Source organism: Sapajus apella, unplaced genomic scaffold, assembly GCF_009761245.1.
Source record: "Sapajus apella isolate SASKATOON/1434 unplaced genomic scaffold, GSC_monkey_1.0 scaffold14, whole genome shotgun sequence".
Classification (NCBI taxonomy): domain Eukaryota; kingdom Metazoa; phylum Chordata; class Mammalia; order Primates; family Cebidae; genus Sapajus; species Sapajus apella.
This window is the reverse complement of record NW_022436954.1, coordinates 16,298,128-16,315,755: the sequence shown is the minus strand read 5'-3', so window position 1 is coordinate 16,315,755 and position 17,628 is coordinate 16,298,128. Positions and strand designations below refer to the sequence as shown.

The following is a 17,628-nucleotide window of genomic DNA, read 5'->3' as shown; positions in this document are numbered from 1 at the left end:
GCCTGTAATCCCAGCACTTTGGGAGGCCGAGGCGGGTGGATCACGAGGTCAAGAGATCGAGACCATCCTGGTCAGCATGGTGAAACCCCGTCTCTACTAAAAACACAAAACATTAGCTGGGCATGGTGGCGCGTGCCTGTAATCCCAGCTACTCAGGAGGCTGAGGCAGGAGAATTGCCTGAACCCAGGAGGCGGAGGCTGCGGTGAGCTGAGATCAGGCCATTGCACTCCAGCCTGGGTAACATGAGTGAAACTCCATCTCAAAAAAAAAAAAAAAAAAAGAATGGGAGTCCAAAGAAACCTGGACGGTCGTGAAGCGACTGCCCCCGGAACTTGAGTGGCCAGCTCCACTTTGCGACACGGAGACTGTTTGTGTGACACCTCCTCCGGGTCCCGCCCCCCTCCCGCCGCGTGGGTGCCATGGTAACGGAGAGAGACTGCAACCCGGGTTCCGGAAGCCGGAGAGCTGGAGCTTTGAAGCTACCCGGGTCAAAGGATGCTGAGTCCGGAGCGCCTAGCCCTGCCGGACTACGAGTATCTGGGTAGGTGCCCCCCTTCAACTTTGGGGAAAAAAAAGACGTGCAGACGAATTAGGCCGGGGTCTGGGAGGAGGCGGGGGCGGGGGCGGGGTCTGAGTGGGATCGGGTCCTGGTGGAATGGGGAGGGGCGGAGAGGCGGGGGTTCCAGGGCCTGAGCCCGTAAGGCCGAATGGGGAGGAAAAAAGCACCTGGGGAGCAAAGAATGTTTGCAGTGTAGGGGCTGGAACTCAGGCAATGCGGATTGTGTTCAACATGGGTCAGGTTGGAGTTAAGGATTTGGGGCTCTGTTGGGGTATTATTGATATGCTGGTAGTGGAGTAAGAATAACCTTGGAAATTCAAGTGCCAAATCAGTCATTTCGTCAATAACTGTCTTACCGTTACAGTGGCAGCGAACATTTCCAGCTTTTCTTTTTCATTAGGCACTGTGCTAAGCATTTTACATGCATTATTCTTTATTCGAATTTCTCAACAGCCCTAGGAGAAATTACTGTGTTTTCTTCCAGTTTTGCAGGTGGGGAAACTGGGGCTGAAGAGGTAACTTGGCATAAGTTAGGCCACACAGCTAGAAAATGGTAGCACTAGGATCAGAACCGGATTTCCCCACTCCAGAACTTGAGATCTTGATTTAGCTCTTGAGCTAAGACTGTATAGGTAGTACTTTGTTGAGCATCTTTAGTGTATAAGGCATTTAATGAACGAAAAAGGCACATGCCCACATAGATATGCACACACACATATATGTACACAATACACATTTTAAATAATTCAAAGACTTTTTTTTTTTGAGAAGTTTTAAATTTACAGAAAATTGACTAGATAGTACAGTGAGGCGGGGCGCGGTGGCTCACGCCTGTAATCCAAGCACTCTGGAGGATCAGCTGAGGTCGGGAGTTCAAGACCAGCCTCACCAACATGGTGAAACCCCGTCTTTATAAAAAAAAAAATAAAAAAGATAGTACAGTGAGTTCCCATACACCTTGGGTCTCCCTCATTCACAGTTTCCCCTATTATTATTATTATTTGAAACGGAGCCAAATTCTGTCACCAGGCAGGAGTGCAGTGGCGCGATCTCGGCTCACTGAAACTTCTGCCTCAAGCAATCCTCCTGCCTTAGTCTCCCGAGTAGCTGGGACTGCAGGTAAGCGCCATCACGCCCAGCTAATTTTTTGTATTTTTAGTAGAGACAGGGTTTCACCATGTTGGCCAGGATGGTCTCAATCTCTTGACCTCGTGATCCACCCGCCTCGGCCTCCCAAAAGTGCTGTGATTACAGGTGTGAGCCAGTATGCCTGGCCAGATTCCCTTATTATTTACATCTTGCATTACTGCAGTACATTTGTTATACTGGATAAAGTAATATAGATATTAACTAAAGTCCATAGTTTACATTAGAGTTAATTCTTTATGTTTTTCAGTTCTGTGGTTTTTGACAAATGCATAACGTCATGTATTCACCATTCCATTATCATACAGAATAGTTTCACTGCCCTAAAAAATCCCCTGTGTTCCACCTATTGATCCTTCTCCCTCCCCTGCAGTCCTTGCCAACCACTGGTCTAATTGTCTCTAAAGTTTTGCCTTTTCCAGAATATCATGTAGTTGGAGTCATACACAGTGTGTAAATTTTTCAGATGGGCTTCTTTTTTTTTTTTTTTTTTGAGACGGAGTTTCGCTGTTGTTGCCCATACTGGAGTGCAATGGCATGATCTCGGCTCACCGCAACCTCCGCCTCCTGGGTTCAGGCAATTCTCCTGCCTCAGCCTCCCGAGTAGCTGGGACTACAGGCACGCACCATCATGCCCAGCTAATTTTTGTATTTTTAGTAGAGACGGGGTTTCACCTTGTTGACCAGGATGGTCTCGATCTCTTGACCTCGTGATCCACCCGCCTCGGCCTCCCAAAGTGCTGGGATTACAGGCTTGAGCCACCGCGCCCGGCCCAGATGGGCTTCTTTAACTTAGCAGTAAGCATTTAAGTTTCCTCCATGTCTTTCTGTGGCATGATAGTTTCTTTTTGTTGCTGAATAATACTCCATTGTCTGAAATGTACTATGCATATCTTTTTTTTCTTTTTTTTTTTTGAGACGGTGTCTTGCACTGTCACTGAGGCTGGAGTGCAGTGGCACAGTCACGGCTCACTGCAACCTCAACCTCTGGACTCAAGTGATCCTCCTACCTCAGCCTCCCAAGTAGCTGGGACTGCAGGCACATTCCACCCTCGGGGTTAAAAAGTGCTGGGATTACAGGGTTGAGCCACTGCGCCCGGCCCTATTTATTTATTTTGAGACGGAGTTTCACTCTTGTTATCCAGGCTGGAGTGAGTGCAATGGCGCGATCTCGGCTCACCGCAACCTCCGCCTCCTGGGTTCAGGCAATTCTCCTGCCTCAACCTCCTGAGTAGCTGGGATTACAGGCACGCGCCACCATTCCCAGCTAATGTTTTGTATTTTTAGTAGAGACAGGGTTTCACCATGTTGACCAGGATGGTCTCGATCTCTTGCCCTCGTGATCCTCCCGCCTCGGCCTCCCAAAGTGCTGGGATTACAGGCTTGAGCCACTGCACCCGGCCACAAATTATTTTGTATTCAATGAATAACAATATCAATGTCAAGCAATGCCTAGACTTTTTCCCAAGACTGTATTTTATTTACCCAGTACTCAATGAATATATGAAATATTTGAAAAGCCTAGTTCATTGTTCAGTTTCTTGGGTGTTTGCTGTTTGAATTTTATGTCTTAGAGGCTTGGCATATTTGGTATATTGGTACTTTGGTGAATAGAAGTTGGTGGTCCCTTCATAAATGGCGTTTTCAGGGAGGCCATTCAGTGGCAGTGTTGAGAATGAATCGCCAAACAGAATGAGAGTCTCAGGTTGGTTGAAAAAGCTTCAACGTGTGTGAAGTCCAACCACCCACCTAATACTTGAATCCTATACAAATACTCCTTCATACTTTGTTGCATATTTGTGTCTTAGTTCCTTGTCCTAACCACCAACTAGACATTCATATTGCTGTCAGCGTGGCCACACCACTCACTGACTTCTGGTTCATCAAACCATATCACTGCTGAAATGCATTTGTTTTTAGTTGAGAATCATCCCTGCCTGTTACAATTTGGTCTCTCTTAGAGGTATGCTGCTTCGACCTATTCATCCTCAATCTAATGACCACTTAAAACCACTCCTGGCTGGGCGTAGTGGCTCACACCTGTAATCCCAGCACTTTGGCAGGCCAAGGCGGGTGGATCACCTGAGGTCGGGAGTTCGAGACCAGCCTGACCAACATGGAAAAACCCCGTCTCTACTTAAAAAAAAAATACAAAATTAGCCGGGCATGGTGGCACATTCCTGTAATCCCAGCTACTTGGGAGGCTGAGGCAGGAGAATCACCTGGACCTGAGAGGCAGAGGCTGCGGTGAGCCGAGATCGCGCCATTGCACTCCAGCCTGGGCAACGAGAGTTTCAAAATAAAACAAAACAAACAAACAAAAAACACTCCCTAGATAATAGATTAATAAAGTATTTCCTGATTTAAAATTTTAAATACTTGTGGGTTTTTCCATTTTTGTTTTGTTTTTATAAAGTTATTTACGTGTGTAGGCCTAAAGAAGACTATACTTATAGAGAAAACAAAATTGAAGACTGGAAAGCTCTAGGCATTCAGTGAAACACAAAAGCTAAAGCTGAGTTCCCCTTGGCTAGTATATCTGGAGCCCTCTCTTTAGGATTATGGTGTAAATTATGGAGATACCTATCCAACGGATATCTGTAGATATCCCTTTCTCCTTGCTGGCTAGGAATTATATTTACCTTTCTGACCATTAGTGAAGAAATCAATCCTTTATCATGTTGGGTAAACTGATGCTTTCCCCACTGATTTTGTGGATTAGGAACCTGTAATCATGGCCTTGCATGGCTTAAGATCTTAAGATCATCATTAAAGAATAGCTTAATGATGTTCATGTCTGCAGTCATCAGAATCTGGTGATAAAACCTGTGCGAATGCCCAGGCCTGAAGAGAGAAAGGACAGTCTGGTAAGGAGATGAAGTAAGCATAGACCCATTGTGTAGGACCCACAAAAGATTTCCAGCCTCATGAAACCTACTTAGTGGAATTTTCTGCCAGAGGCTGGAGGTGTGTCTGTGTAGCTGGTTGGGTGTGACAAGCCTGTAGAGCCAAAGGGCAACCTGTTCTGGTCCCAGGTTTGCTAAACATACCACCTACGTGCTGATCTGAGTATAAGCATGAGGGTGTGAGGTTTATTTTTTGCTCCACCTAATTTGGTGAAGTGCATGCTTTCACTCATGCTCCAAGTTGCCTCTTCTTTTCCTTGGAACCTGTTTAGTCTCACTACGGTTGATAGTGGGTTAGCATAATAGATAACTCTGGGAAATCAAAGATGGCCTTTTTCCTTTTGGGACTAGATGTTTAGAAGACTCACAATAAATTGGGTAGCTTTTATTAAGCTATAGTTTTTGAACTCTTCCTATATCCCTGGCACTGTGCTTTGTCTCATTTAATTTTCACATCTGCCATGTGAAGTGGGTACTCTTACTAGTCCCAATTAGTTATTAATATCATCTCCTCGTTTTATAAATAAGGAAGCTGAGGCTTAGAAAGGCTAATTGATTTGCACAAGGTCACACAGGCAATGATGCATAGTAAAGTAGGGGTTCAAACCCAGGTTTGTCAGATTCCACAGCTTGTGTTTTTTCCTCTTCACTAAAAAGATAAAAACAAACAAGCAAACAAAACCCCTCTTGGTTCAAAGCGCAGTAATTCTTGCTTCCTTATGAAGGATGGGGCTCTTAAACATTTCATTAGTTGCAAATAAGTTTCTTGGAAGAAGAATTGTATTTACTCATCATTGGATACCTTCTATCATTGTATACTCTCCTATACTTAATTCATATGACATGTGAAATGGAATATGAATAATCTGACCTCAGGGTACCCCAAACATTAGTAGCTAACAAAAGCAACCAAGACTTACTAAGAACTTACTCTGTACCAGGTACCATTTTAAATGCTTTACATATATTAATGCATATGAAGATAGTTTCAATTGTTATCTCCATTCAGCAGATGAGGAAACTACACACAAAGATACCAAATAACAAGTTAGTAAGTGGTGGATCCAGAAATCTAACCCAGCAGTCTAATTCAAGTCCACATGGTTAGACTCTATGCTACAAATACCTTGAGCAACTCCCAAAATAGGGCCCCAACTATTGCGTAGACATATACATGGATCCTGGAGTAAGGTCATTTGATTCCAGTGGCTTCATTTAACATTTCTGCCATGAGGGGCATGTGAGGAATCAGGATGGATCACATAATAATAAAATTCCAATTACTTCTTGCCATTGGACTCATCTCTCAGAGGCAGGCAATGAGGAAGATAACTTCTACCATTTGGGAGAATTTTATTGAAAATCATCTTTGTACTTTGGGTAGCTGTATGACCTTGAAGAAATTACTTACCCTCTCTGTGCCTTAGTTTCCACATCTCCAAAATGTGGGTAATAATAGTACAGTCATGGTGGTTCACGCCTGTAATCCTAGCACTGTGGGAGGCCAAGGAGAGAGGGAGTAGTTAAAATGAAGTTTTAAAAATAATAGTAGAGCATAAGAGACATGATCCATTAGCCTATTTCTGATTCATCATCCTAGGAGCCCAGGAGTTTGAGACGAGCATGGCCAACATAGTGAGACTTTGCCTCTACTAAAAATAAAAATTAGCCGGGTGTGGCGGCACACACCTCTAGTCCCAGTTACCCAGGAGGCTGAGCTGGAAGGATGGCTTGAGCCCAGGAGGTCAAGGCTGCAGTAAGCTGTTTTCATGCCACCGCATTCCAGCCTGGGTGACAAAGTGAGACCCTTTCCCAAAAAATTTTAAAAAGTCCGGGCGCTGTGGCTCATGCCTGTAATCTCAGCACTTGGGGACCCGAGGCGGGTTGATCACCTGAAGTCAGGAGTTCGAGACCAGCCTGGCCAAAATGGTGAACCCCCATCTCTACTAAAAATACAAAAATTAGAAGGGCATGGGGGTGTGACTTGTAGTCCCAGTTGCTCAGGAGGCTGAGGCGTGAGAATGGCTTGAATCTGGGAGGAGGAGGCTGCAGTGAGCTAAGATCGCACCACTGCATTCCAGCCTGGGTGACAGAGTGAGACTCTATCTCAAAAAAAAAAAAATTGTACTTACCTCATACATATAAACATTTATCCTGTTAGAGCACCTGGTACTCAATAATTATTAGCTGCTAGTGTTATTACCATATTTTTGTGCAAATATGTAAACATCTGTGGCAACCTCTGATGCGTGCCTCTCAGATCTCCTACTGTGGGTCAGGGAGGGGGTGCGTAATTGATTCCTGACCCCAGCTCTGAATCTAACACCTTGGACACACAGGTCACACTTTACACAGACTGCTCCTAGTCAATGATCAAGCAGGACAGACCCACTTCTATGAGATGTTTACTCCTCTGGTACGTGACTTTGGCTTAAAGACTCCCACTGCACTGCTAAGTCCTTCATTCTCCCTTCCTCTCCCTTAGTAGGGTCACACCTGCATTTGATCTGAGCTCTTCCAGACCCTTTCAGCTTCCTCTCCATTTTCTATCATGGGCGTTTCCCCCAGTACATCTCTTGCATGTCTGATCCTGTTTTGGTGTCTGCTTCTCACAGTATCTGAGCTAAGACAACATCTAACAGTTACTGATTCAGTCTCTTCCAGCCATGAGGTTAATACAATTTCTTTAGGCCTTGGCAAAGGTTCTGACATAGGACCCCTTCTGGGTGGAAGATAAGTGTTGCTAATCTTGTTTGTATTTGCTGATACCACAGCATGTGATATTTATTTTTCTGACTGCCAGACACATTTTATTTTTTGATTTTGGATGAATCCTGATAAACTTATTTTTATTTGAATATAACTAGTGAACCTTCCAAACCCAATCCTATGCTAGGAAATATTGCTGTTTACAATAAGTTAGCAGAAGTTCTCTTAGGGCCTTAAAGTGTTTGGTTGCTGCAGAAAGGAAATGAAATAAAATATTATAGATGTTACACTGACTTCCTAAATCTTTGGAAACTAGGTTTATAATACATAGAACCAGTTAATGTATCACTTTAAATAATTATGGGCCAGCTGTGGTGGTGGTTTATGCCTGTAATCCCAGCACTTTGAGAGGCTGAGGCAGGCAGATCAGAGGTGTCAGGTGTTTGAGACCAGCTTGGCCAACATGGCGAAACCCTGTCTCTAGTAAAAATACAAAAAATAGCTGGGCATGGTGGTGCGCACCTGCAGTCCCAGCTACTCGGGAGGCTGAGGCCTGAGAAAAGCTTGAACCCGGGAGGCAGAGGTTGCAGTGAGCCAAGATCATGCCGGTGCACTCCAGCCTGGGCGAGAGAGCGAGACTGTCTCAAAAATAAAAATAAAAAATAAACAAAATAATTATGAACATGTTCACAAAGTCACCTCTTTCTTTCCTTTTTCCTCCTCCTACCCTTCTCCTTCCTTTTCTTCCTCTGTGAATACCTTCTCTATATAAAGCCAGGTGCAAAGATAAAGCATCCCTCCCCACAGGAAATGTACATGGTAGATGGGAGATGGGACATATTCATAAATGACCATAACATAAAAGGACAGGATAATAAGTAGACAGTATGTGAGCTCTATGGTTCTAGAGCCAGCAGCTGTCATGGCCCAGTTTGTTCAGCAGCTTCTCAGTCGTCGAAGGGACAGCAGTTCCCCTGGTAGCCTAGTTCTGGAATGGGCCTTTTGGGAGTTGTTTCTGGAAGGTCAATGTAGATTCTTTTTTTCCTTTTCCTTTTCCAAAGCTTCTATAACCTATTTAATAAATATAATAAATATCTTTTTGTTGGGGGGAAAAAAAGAGCAAGTAAGTTCCAAGGCATATTGTTCCTGACCCTTGCTTACCCCCATTGCTCCAGAGTAAATTGCAGAGTGATTTCAGTGTTATTCTAGGGTTTTAAGATAGCTTTACAATTTTTGACTTTGCTTATCATTTATGTATTCAAATAATCTTAAAATCTTTATTCCAAATGGTATTCAGAAGTTGGGGATCACTTTTATTTGCACAAATGCAGTATTTGCTAAATGAGTAATTCTAGGAGGCCGAGTAGATAAATTGAAGTTTTAAAAATAATAGTAGAGCATAAGAGACATGATCCATTAGCCTATTTCTGATTCATCATCCTATTTATGTCCTTCATGCACTTATCAGAGTTATCTTGCTTACTACTTGTGTAGATATCTACTTATCTACTTGTCTGTTTCTTATTAGAATGTAAGCCATGAGGGCAGGCCTTTTCTCTCTAAAATCCAGCACAATGCTTGGCCCAAGTGAAGTGCTCAATTGTTGAATGAATGGTCTGCTTTAAGTAACAGAATAAATTTTAAAATAAATGGGAGAAAGGAATTCAGTTCAGCAAATAGTTACTGAATTCCTAACATGTGAGAGAAACTATGTTTTCTCCCCTTCTATGCATCAAAAAGGATGACTGATTAAATCTGCTCTGGATCTTTCAGTTTTAACTCTGATTATACTTAAGGTTAATTTCTTAATTGATACCATAGTTTCTGTGTTTGGGTTATACAACACTAAAATTTAATCCATTTTTTAAAATCAGTATTTTATAAAGGAAGGACTTATTCTTTTTTTTACAATTTTGGGGTATCTCAATGAGATCCTGTCCTTTAGTTGGACAGAGTGATATGCTTTGACTAAGACTGGAATTACCCTTGTAAACTAATCCCTGGGTCCTCTTTCTGTGTTGGGATCACCCTTACACTATTTCCCTAGAGGCCTTAGGAAATAGCTCATTCTATGATTGGAATTTCAAGTCAAAACACATTTATCTGAGCAGAATTTTAATGATTTATCAAAGAGAGGAGGGATTTTCCCAAACACATCTGAACTTACCAAATTACTGATCCCATAGCTATGTTTTTTCTTAAGCACCTTTCTTTAAACAAAGCAATTACTGCTGAAATCATCAAATGTGTTTTTTTCCATGAAAGCTTTTGACTAAGTTTTGTTTGATTAGCAGGAACCTAGTAAAAGTAAATATTGTTTGAGACAGGCACTTTCAGAGCCTGTTCTTTTTCTTCATTGAATTAGCTTTTAAAAGCACTATTCTTTGGAGAGAGTAAGAGCCTTTTTTCCAGCTGTCCTGTTGTGTAGCTCAAGGTCTCGTTAATACTATTATCTAGCGTGGAGATTACAGGTAATTGTGATAAAGCACAAGCTTCAGTTTCTGTAATCTCAGACAGAAATCTGCTTGTGCCTCAGGACTTCATATCAGGTGTTTTTAAAATTCAGACTTCTCTCACCTGGGACAGTCCCATTGGCCCAAAGTAAACAAAGGCATCTGGCAGGAATGGAGCTGCATTAGGGCCCATTGCCTTTTTTTTCCCCTTTAAATTAATGTGGCAGAACTCCTGTGGCCAACTTACATATACGACCTATTCTAAATGGGAAACTTTTATATTTTAAAATGGGCATGTTTGAAACAATAACACTTTTGAATGTAAGATATACGAAAGGGCACATGTCTTCAGCTTTACTTGTCAAATGGAGAGGCTGCCAGAACTGGTCGGCTCCATGGTTCTCATGCCCCAAAGTCCAGCAAATTGACACGTAAGTAGGCAACACACAAAGAAGTACAGCCCATGAGAAAGTGAGTTTGGGCGCTTGGGCTGGCCTCCTTTCTCTCTGTGTGGAGTTCTTTCCAGCTTTGCCTCTTCTGTCCCATCTTAGTTTTTCAGAAAGGAGAGATTAAATGTGTCTGGTATTTCAGCATGTTAACTGCTTGGGCAACATGAGGCTAGCACTCAGGCCACTGTTCAGCCTGTCATATGGAAGGAATTGCCTTTCAGAGGAGATTATAATTGTGTATGTAGCCACACAAATGCACATTCTGCCTGGAGGAAAATGCACAGAAGAGGATGCCTTATGCTGCCACTCAGGTTTCTTTGTGGAAGGCTGCATAAGAAGCGCTTACATGGCATAGTCACCTCTTTTGGGCTTAATGAGTCATCTTTTTATGTGACGTCTACTTAAAAAAAAAAAAAGGAAAGAAGAAATGTACTCTTCCCCAAGTGAGCTGCTTTTATTGGCCCTGCTGCTTTGTCTAAGAGTTTTGTACATTCCTCATGACATCATTTACACTGCTAGTGCTCAGACAGTAAACAAAAAATAATTTAGCTCTTGGGCACCTAGACAAAATTTAAACAGCCCAGTTTAGAGAAATGATAACAGTAAACGTCATAAACAGTGAACACATGAGCTTAAGCAACAAGCATGACGCCGGTCCTTTTTGAAATGTGATGCATTTAAAGATGGCTATAGAGAAAACTAGAAGCTCAACATGTCAGTTGTGTGCAGTTAAGCCTTGAGTCCATGGTCTAGTGTTAATCTCAAGTTAGCGGATAAAATACAGGCTACATGTGAGTAAGTCATTAAGCTCCTAGAGCCACAGCATTTACATATAAAAGTGGAAAAGGTAATATTGCCACCTACCTCACAGGAATGAAAGATGATTGAGAAGATAAACTTGTGGATTTCTTTATAGGGAAGGTATTTTGTAAATAGAAGACACTGTTATTATTCTCCTTGATCAAATTTCCCCAACAAAGGGAGTTGATAAAATCTACCTCACAGAGGTTTGAGAGGATGAATTAATTAATATATGTCTACTATCTTACGACTAAACTATTTAATGAAACCTAAAATTGATTGTCTTTCTTGAAAGTCTGTAAACCACAAGACCATCTGTTTAGAAGCATGACTGTCTTATAAAGTCTCACATGTACAGACTTTTGCCTTCTCTTCAAGGGTTGGCATGGTCAAGAATAGTGAATGTACAGGTAAAAGACAGGTTAACTCTTTTGGGAGAACAGCCTTGCCTTTTTTTCTTTTCAAGGTTATGTTTACAAATAGTCTTTGGAGTCTTGCTAATCTTTGTTACCATGTCTGGATATAGGGACTGTTTTGACCTTTGTTCTTCCAATAAATATTTATTTTTGATATCCTATTTCTAAAAGAGAAACAGAAGAAAAAGAAGTGGTTGAATTTGTCTCACATTATAACTTTTTCTTATCTTTCCTAGAATGGTAAGAGAAAATAACTTTTTTTTTTTTTTTGAGACAGAGTCTTGCTCCATCACCCAGGCTAGAGTGTAATGGTGAGATCTCAGCTCACTGCAACCTCTGCCTCCTGCGATTCTCATGCCTCAGCCTCCCGAGTAGCTAGAATTACAGGTGCATACCACCACACCCAGCTAATTTTTGTATTTTTGGTAGAGATGGGGGTTTTGCCATGTTGGCCAAGCTGGTCTCAGACTTCTAAGCTCAAGTGATTCACCCGCCTCGGCCTCCCAAAATGGTGGGATTACAGACGTGAGCCACCATGCCTTGTCCTATTGTTGAAGGATCTGACATCAGGCTCTCCAACTGGAAAGTTCTCAAACCTAGCCAAGTAATAGAAATAGCTTTGGTTGTTCAGAATTTAATCTTTTCTTTCCAATTATAGTTAGTAGTATTTGGGTAACTTTATTTCCCAGATTTCATTTGCTATTAGGTGACATAAAAAGGGGAAAGACTTTTTCTTTTAAATTCTAATCCCCTGGGTAGGGATCACATCTCATACTTTAAAAAAAAAATACAAAGTTAATATTTCAACTTCTAAGTAGTACAGCTGCCTAAATACTGTCTTAAGAGGAAACTGTTTTCAAATAGGTGTTCTTGATATGCCAGCTAGAATCATTCTCATATTCGAGAGGACTGAAAAAGACAGCAATTTTATTCAGTCCTCGCAACAGGTAGGCACCAGGCTGATCCCACTTTTCTTTGAGGAAACTGAGATTGAAATTATATAAGTTGTCCACGTCACTGAGCAAGTGTGCCTGGAGCTGAAGCTTGAATGAAGTTTATCTGACTTTAAAGCGGGTTTTGTTAGCCACTTGCTTTCAGGTTTTGTAATTTCTCTCACCCTAAAGGAGAATCATACCCCTAGACCACCGAGCCACTGGGTTTTGTAATTTCTAAGGGTCTTCTTTCCCATTCAGTTTAATAAAAAATTAAGTTCAGAGCTTAAATTTAATAGAAAATTCTACAGAATATGTGATATATTCCTTAGACTCTTTTTTTTTGAGACAAGGTCTCACTCTGGCATCCAGGCTAGAATGCAGTGGCATGATCATGGCTCACTGCAGCCTTAACCTCCTGAGCTCAGGTGATCCTCCCACCTCAGACTCCTAGGTAGCTGAGACTACAGGAGTGTACCACTATGCCTAGCTATTTTTTTTGTTTGTTTGTTTTTTAGACGGAGTCTTGCTCTGTCACCCAGACTGGAGTGCAGTGACATGATCTCAGCTCACTGCAACTTCTGCCTCCCAGGTTCAAGCAATTTTCCTGCCTCAGCCTCCTGAGTAGCTGGGACTATAGGCGTGTGCCACTATGCCTGGCTAATTTTTTGTATTTTTAGTAGAGACAGGGTTTCACTTTGTTAGCCAGGGTGGTCTTGATCTCCTGACCTTGTGATCCGCCAGCCTCAGCCTCCCAAAGTGCTGGGATTACAGGTGTGAGCTACCGCCCCTGGCCAGTTTTTGAATTCTTTGCGATGTTGCCCAGGCTGGTCTCGAACACCTGGGCTCAAGTGATCCGTCTGCCTTGGCCTACCAAAGTGCTGAGATTACAGGCGTGAGCCACCATGCCTTGCCAGATTCTTTGTTTTAATATACAGAAGATAGTTTAACATTTTCGTGGTGAGGTAGTATCATTATTTTAGTCATAATTTATTATATTATTCTATAAATACAACATTTGCCCATGAAGATGGATGTTATTTTTATTACTTGTGAGAGGAAATGGGGGTTCAAAGAACTTAAGTAAATTTTCCACCATTTGTATAGATAGCAGTTGGTGAAGCTAAGATTTGATTCTAGTTCTTTTAATTCAAAATTAAGTGGTTCAGGTGCCACTCAGTGTTAGTTAAATTCAAATTTATAGCTATTAATAAGAAGACATCCCCCCCTCCCCCGCCAGTACTTACCATTCCCTTCTCTCCAGACTAATGTTTCATACTGAGTCCGCAGGCTGTTGAGGTTTACTGAGGTTTGGCACTTCAGGTGGTTTAGTGCTCCTGATCTCTCAGGATATTAGGGTGAGGGCTGAGCTGCTGTTATTAAAAAAAAAAAAAAAAACCCAAAAACCTCCACCACTTAACTCCCCCACCCTCCCAGTGCAATGGCTCATACAAGAAAGCACTTTCTTTCTTTCTTACTTAATCCAAATCTAGGATGTGAAAGGCAGGGTCTGCTTTAGGAAGTCGTCATACGATTTCAGCTAGCAGAGCAGTCATTCTGTCTGAAACACATGGTTTCCAAGGATGCCTCAGCTGTAGCCATTTCCAGCCAGTAAAAGGGGCAGCAGTGAATCCAGGGCAAGGACCTTTTAGGCAAGTGAAACCGAAGATGATGCAAACATCACTTGTGCTCTCATTTCTTAGGTGAGAACTTAATATAAGGTCCCTGCTGTCAGTGTGGCAGGGAATTTGAGTCTAGCGGACAATCGTGTGCAAGAAGAATGGCAGCATATTTTTGGGGGCGGCACAAACAAGAATCTGTCATACCTAGTATATATGGTGGAGACATCTCTCCTACTCAAAGCAAGCTGTATTGTTGGTAGCTGCTTACCCTTCTTCATAGATGAAGCACAAATGTGCTGGTCTGTATTTGGCTTTTTCTCCCCTACCTCTGCCTCTTGAATTACAAAGGTATTTTATCCCTGGTCTCTGTCTCTGAGCTCAGTTGCTCCATTTTTACAATGGTTACTATTTTCTTTCTTAACTTGACGTTGCCTGTCATTTACCTGTGTCACTTCCTGTCCTTTGTAAACATTTTCAATAATCAGAATAGTTCCTTTCAATACTCTAGTGAGTCGTTCACCTTAGTGAGAACATGTAATTTTAGAATTTTTAGTTCTTTATAATAGGTTTGTTGCTGGGCGTCAGTGGTAACTTTGCTGCTAAATAATTTTTTTTTCCTATTGGGAGTTAGAGACGCATTGTAGAAACCAAAATCTTGTTTTCAGAGAGCTAGTTTTTTTTTTTTTTTGAGACGGAGTTTCATTCTTGTTACCCAGGCTGGAGTGCAATGGCGCGATCTCGGCTCACCGCAACCTCCGCCTCCTGGGTTCAGGCAATTCTCCTGCCTCAGCCTCCTGAGTAGCTGGGATTCCAGGCACGCACCACCATGCCCAGCTAATGTTTTGTATTTTTAGTAGAGATGGGGTTTCACCATGTTGACCAGGATGGTCTCGATCTTTTGACCTCGTGATCCACCCGCCTCGGCCTCCCAAAGTGCTGGGATTACAGGCTTGAGCCACCGCGCCCGGCTCAGAGAGCTAGGTTTACAATAAAGAAAGATATTTATCTTCCTAAACCAGAGAGTGATTCGTAAGAGATTTAGGAGGAGAATAAGAAAAAGCAGTGCCATAGACACTGGGGACGTGGTGGTGGGGAGTTTCAAGACCGAGGGAGCGTTCAGTGATACCAGATGTCTCAGAGAGATCGAAGAAGATAAGGGCTGCACAGCCCATATCACTATACTTTTGTGAGTCGTTCACCTTAGTGAGAGGACTAAGGTTGTCAGTGGCATTAAAGGGGTTTCCATGGAGTAGTGTGGTAAGATGCCTGGTTTTCCTGGATTGAAGAGTAAATGAGGAAGGAGCTGAGAATAGGCTAGATTCATTTCAAGAAGTTTGACTAATTAGAGAAAGGAGGAGAGAGGGGTGATGGCAAGAGGAGGAAGAAGAGTTTATTGTTTTTAGTTTTTAGATGGGAGAGACTTGAGTATGTTTTTAGGCTGAAGGAAAAGGACTACTTTTTCAGGGAGCAAGGGAAGATCCAAGGGAAGGAAAGGATGATGAATACTTGATGGAATATTTTTAGAAGTTCGAGGAAATTTAGCATTAGAGGCACAGGTGCAAGGCTATTTTGGAGGTGGGAGTCAGGACCATATTTATCCAGTAGGCACTGTTTGTGTGGTGCCTAACTTACAAACTATGATGGGATGCTTGAAAATGTTTGAGACCTAAAAAAAAATTTATCAACCCTAAAGTATGGATAGATGTTTTATTATACATCTGTAAAACAATATAATGTCGCCGGGCATGGTGTTTCACGCCTGTAATCCCTGCACTTTGGGAGACTGAGGCGGACGAATCACAAGGTCAGGAGATGGAGACCATCTTGGCTAACATGGTGAAACACCATTTCTACTAAAAATACAAAAAATTAGCTGTGCCTGTAGCCCCAGCTACTCAGGAGGCTGAGGCAGGAGAATTGCTTGAACCCGGGAGGCAGAGGTTGAAGTAAGCCGATATCACACCACTGCACTCTGGTGGAGCGAGACTCCATCTCAAAAAAAAAAAAAAAAAAAAGCAAAAACAGAAAACAATATAATGCCAGCTCTCATTATTACATGTAATATTGACAGACGTTTTGCCGTATTTGAAAGCAAATCTTAAGTAAGAATTTTTCTCAATCAGGAAGAATTTCCAAGTGAGAAATCAGATCCTTTTTTTTTGAGACGGAGTCTCACTGTTGCCAGGCTGGAGTGCAGTGGCACAATCTCAGCTCACTGCAACCTCCGCCTCCTGGGTTCAAATGATTCTCCTGCCTCAGCCTCCCCCGAGTACATGTGACTAGAGGTACATGCCACCTTGCCTAGCTAATTTTGTATTTTTAGTAGAGACAGGATTTCACCATGTTAGCCAGGATGGTCTCGATCTCGTGACCTTGTGATCTGCCGGCCTCAGCCTCCCAAAGTGCTGGGATTACAAGTGTGAGCCACTGCGCCCAGCCGAGAAATCAGATCTTAAGGTGGTCTTAAAACAGCTTTACATGGCATAATTGTATTTGAACAACAGAGGTAGGAAGTAAGGATGATGAAGGATATGGTTAAACTTAGAAATGGAGCTAGTAGTTGGTGTTCTTTACCTGATGATCTCTTCTTTGTCTGAAGTAAGGAATCAAGATTATCTTCTTAGAGTTAGGGAAGCAGAAGTAAAAGGCTTGAGGAGAGCAAAGAAAGTTTGTATTAGCTACTGTGGGAAAGAAGAAAGATAGCTCGACTAGGGCCAAGTACAAGTATTCTGAGCTGCATTAAAGTATGTGAAGACTGCTTAAATAAATCCACTGAAAAGAAGAAGAAACTAAGAATGCTAACAAGAGCAAAGTTGACTATGGAAATGGGTAACATAAAAAAATACAAAAGCATTACAAAATAGTAATTAGAAGAAACAGTTGAAAAACTCTTTCAGGAAAACATGATATCACAAATAATGTATAAGAAGAGGGAGGATCTGACCGGGCGCGATGGCTCAAGCCTGCAATCCCAGCACTTGAGGAGGCTGAGGCAGGTGGATCACTTGAGGTCAGGAGTTTGAGACCAGCCTGGCCAACATGGTGAAACCTCATTTCTACTAAAAATACAAAAATTGGCTGGGTGTGGTGACACATGGCTATAATCCCAGCTACCCAGGAGGTTGAGGCAGGAAAATAGTTTGAACCCCGGATGCAGAGGTTGCAGTGAGCCGAGGTTGCGCCACTGCACTCCACCCTGGGTGATATAGTAAGACTCTGTCTCATTAAAAAAAAAAAAAAAAAAAACCTGGAAGGGGGGTGTGAGAAAAAAGGAATAAGTAAATAAAAATAAAAATAAAGAAGAGGGAGCATCCAGAGAATGCAAAATTCTATTTCTTCCATTGAAAAAAGTTGAAAGAATTGCTGGATTTCAAGTTTTTGATGTTTATTTTTCTTAACTACAGAATTAAAAAAATCAAATGAGTCTATAAGAGTTATAACAAAAAGCAGGGCGCGGTGGCTCACGCCTGTAATCCCAGCACTTTGGGAGGCCGAGGCGGGTGGATCACGAGGTCAAGAGATCGAGACCATCCTGGTCAACATGGTGAAACCCCGTCTCTACTAAAAATACAAAAAATTAGCTGGGCATGGTGGCGCGTGCCTGTAATCCCAGCTACTCAGGAGGCTGAGGCAG

General features: G+C 42.3%; 1 protein-coding gene across 6 annotated transcripts in view; it reads left to right on the top strand.

The window, feature by feature from the left end:
• Nucleotides 1-354: 354 nt before the first annotated feature.
• The window catches only part of CUNH11orf49 (chromosome unknown C11orf49 homolog), a 218,865-nt gene continuing 201,591 nt past the window's right edge, over nt 355-17,628 (top strand). For 2 of the 6 annotated variants that reach the window (XM_032282271.1, XM_032282268.1), the window contains exon 1: nt 355-542. In XM_032282271.1, coding sequence (XP_032138162.1) covers nt 497-542 — 46 coding nt within the window. In that variant the 5' untranslated portion in view covers nt 355-496. The remainder of the gene's footprint in view (nt 543-17,628) is intronic. The other 4 variants (XM_032282269.1, XM_032282267.1, XM_032282270.1 and 1 more) reach the window with 3 other exon arrangements.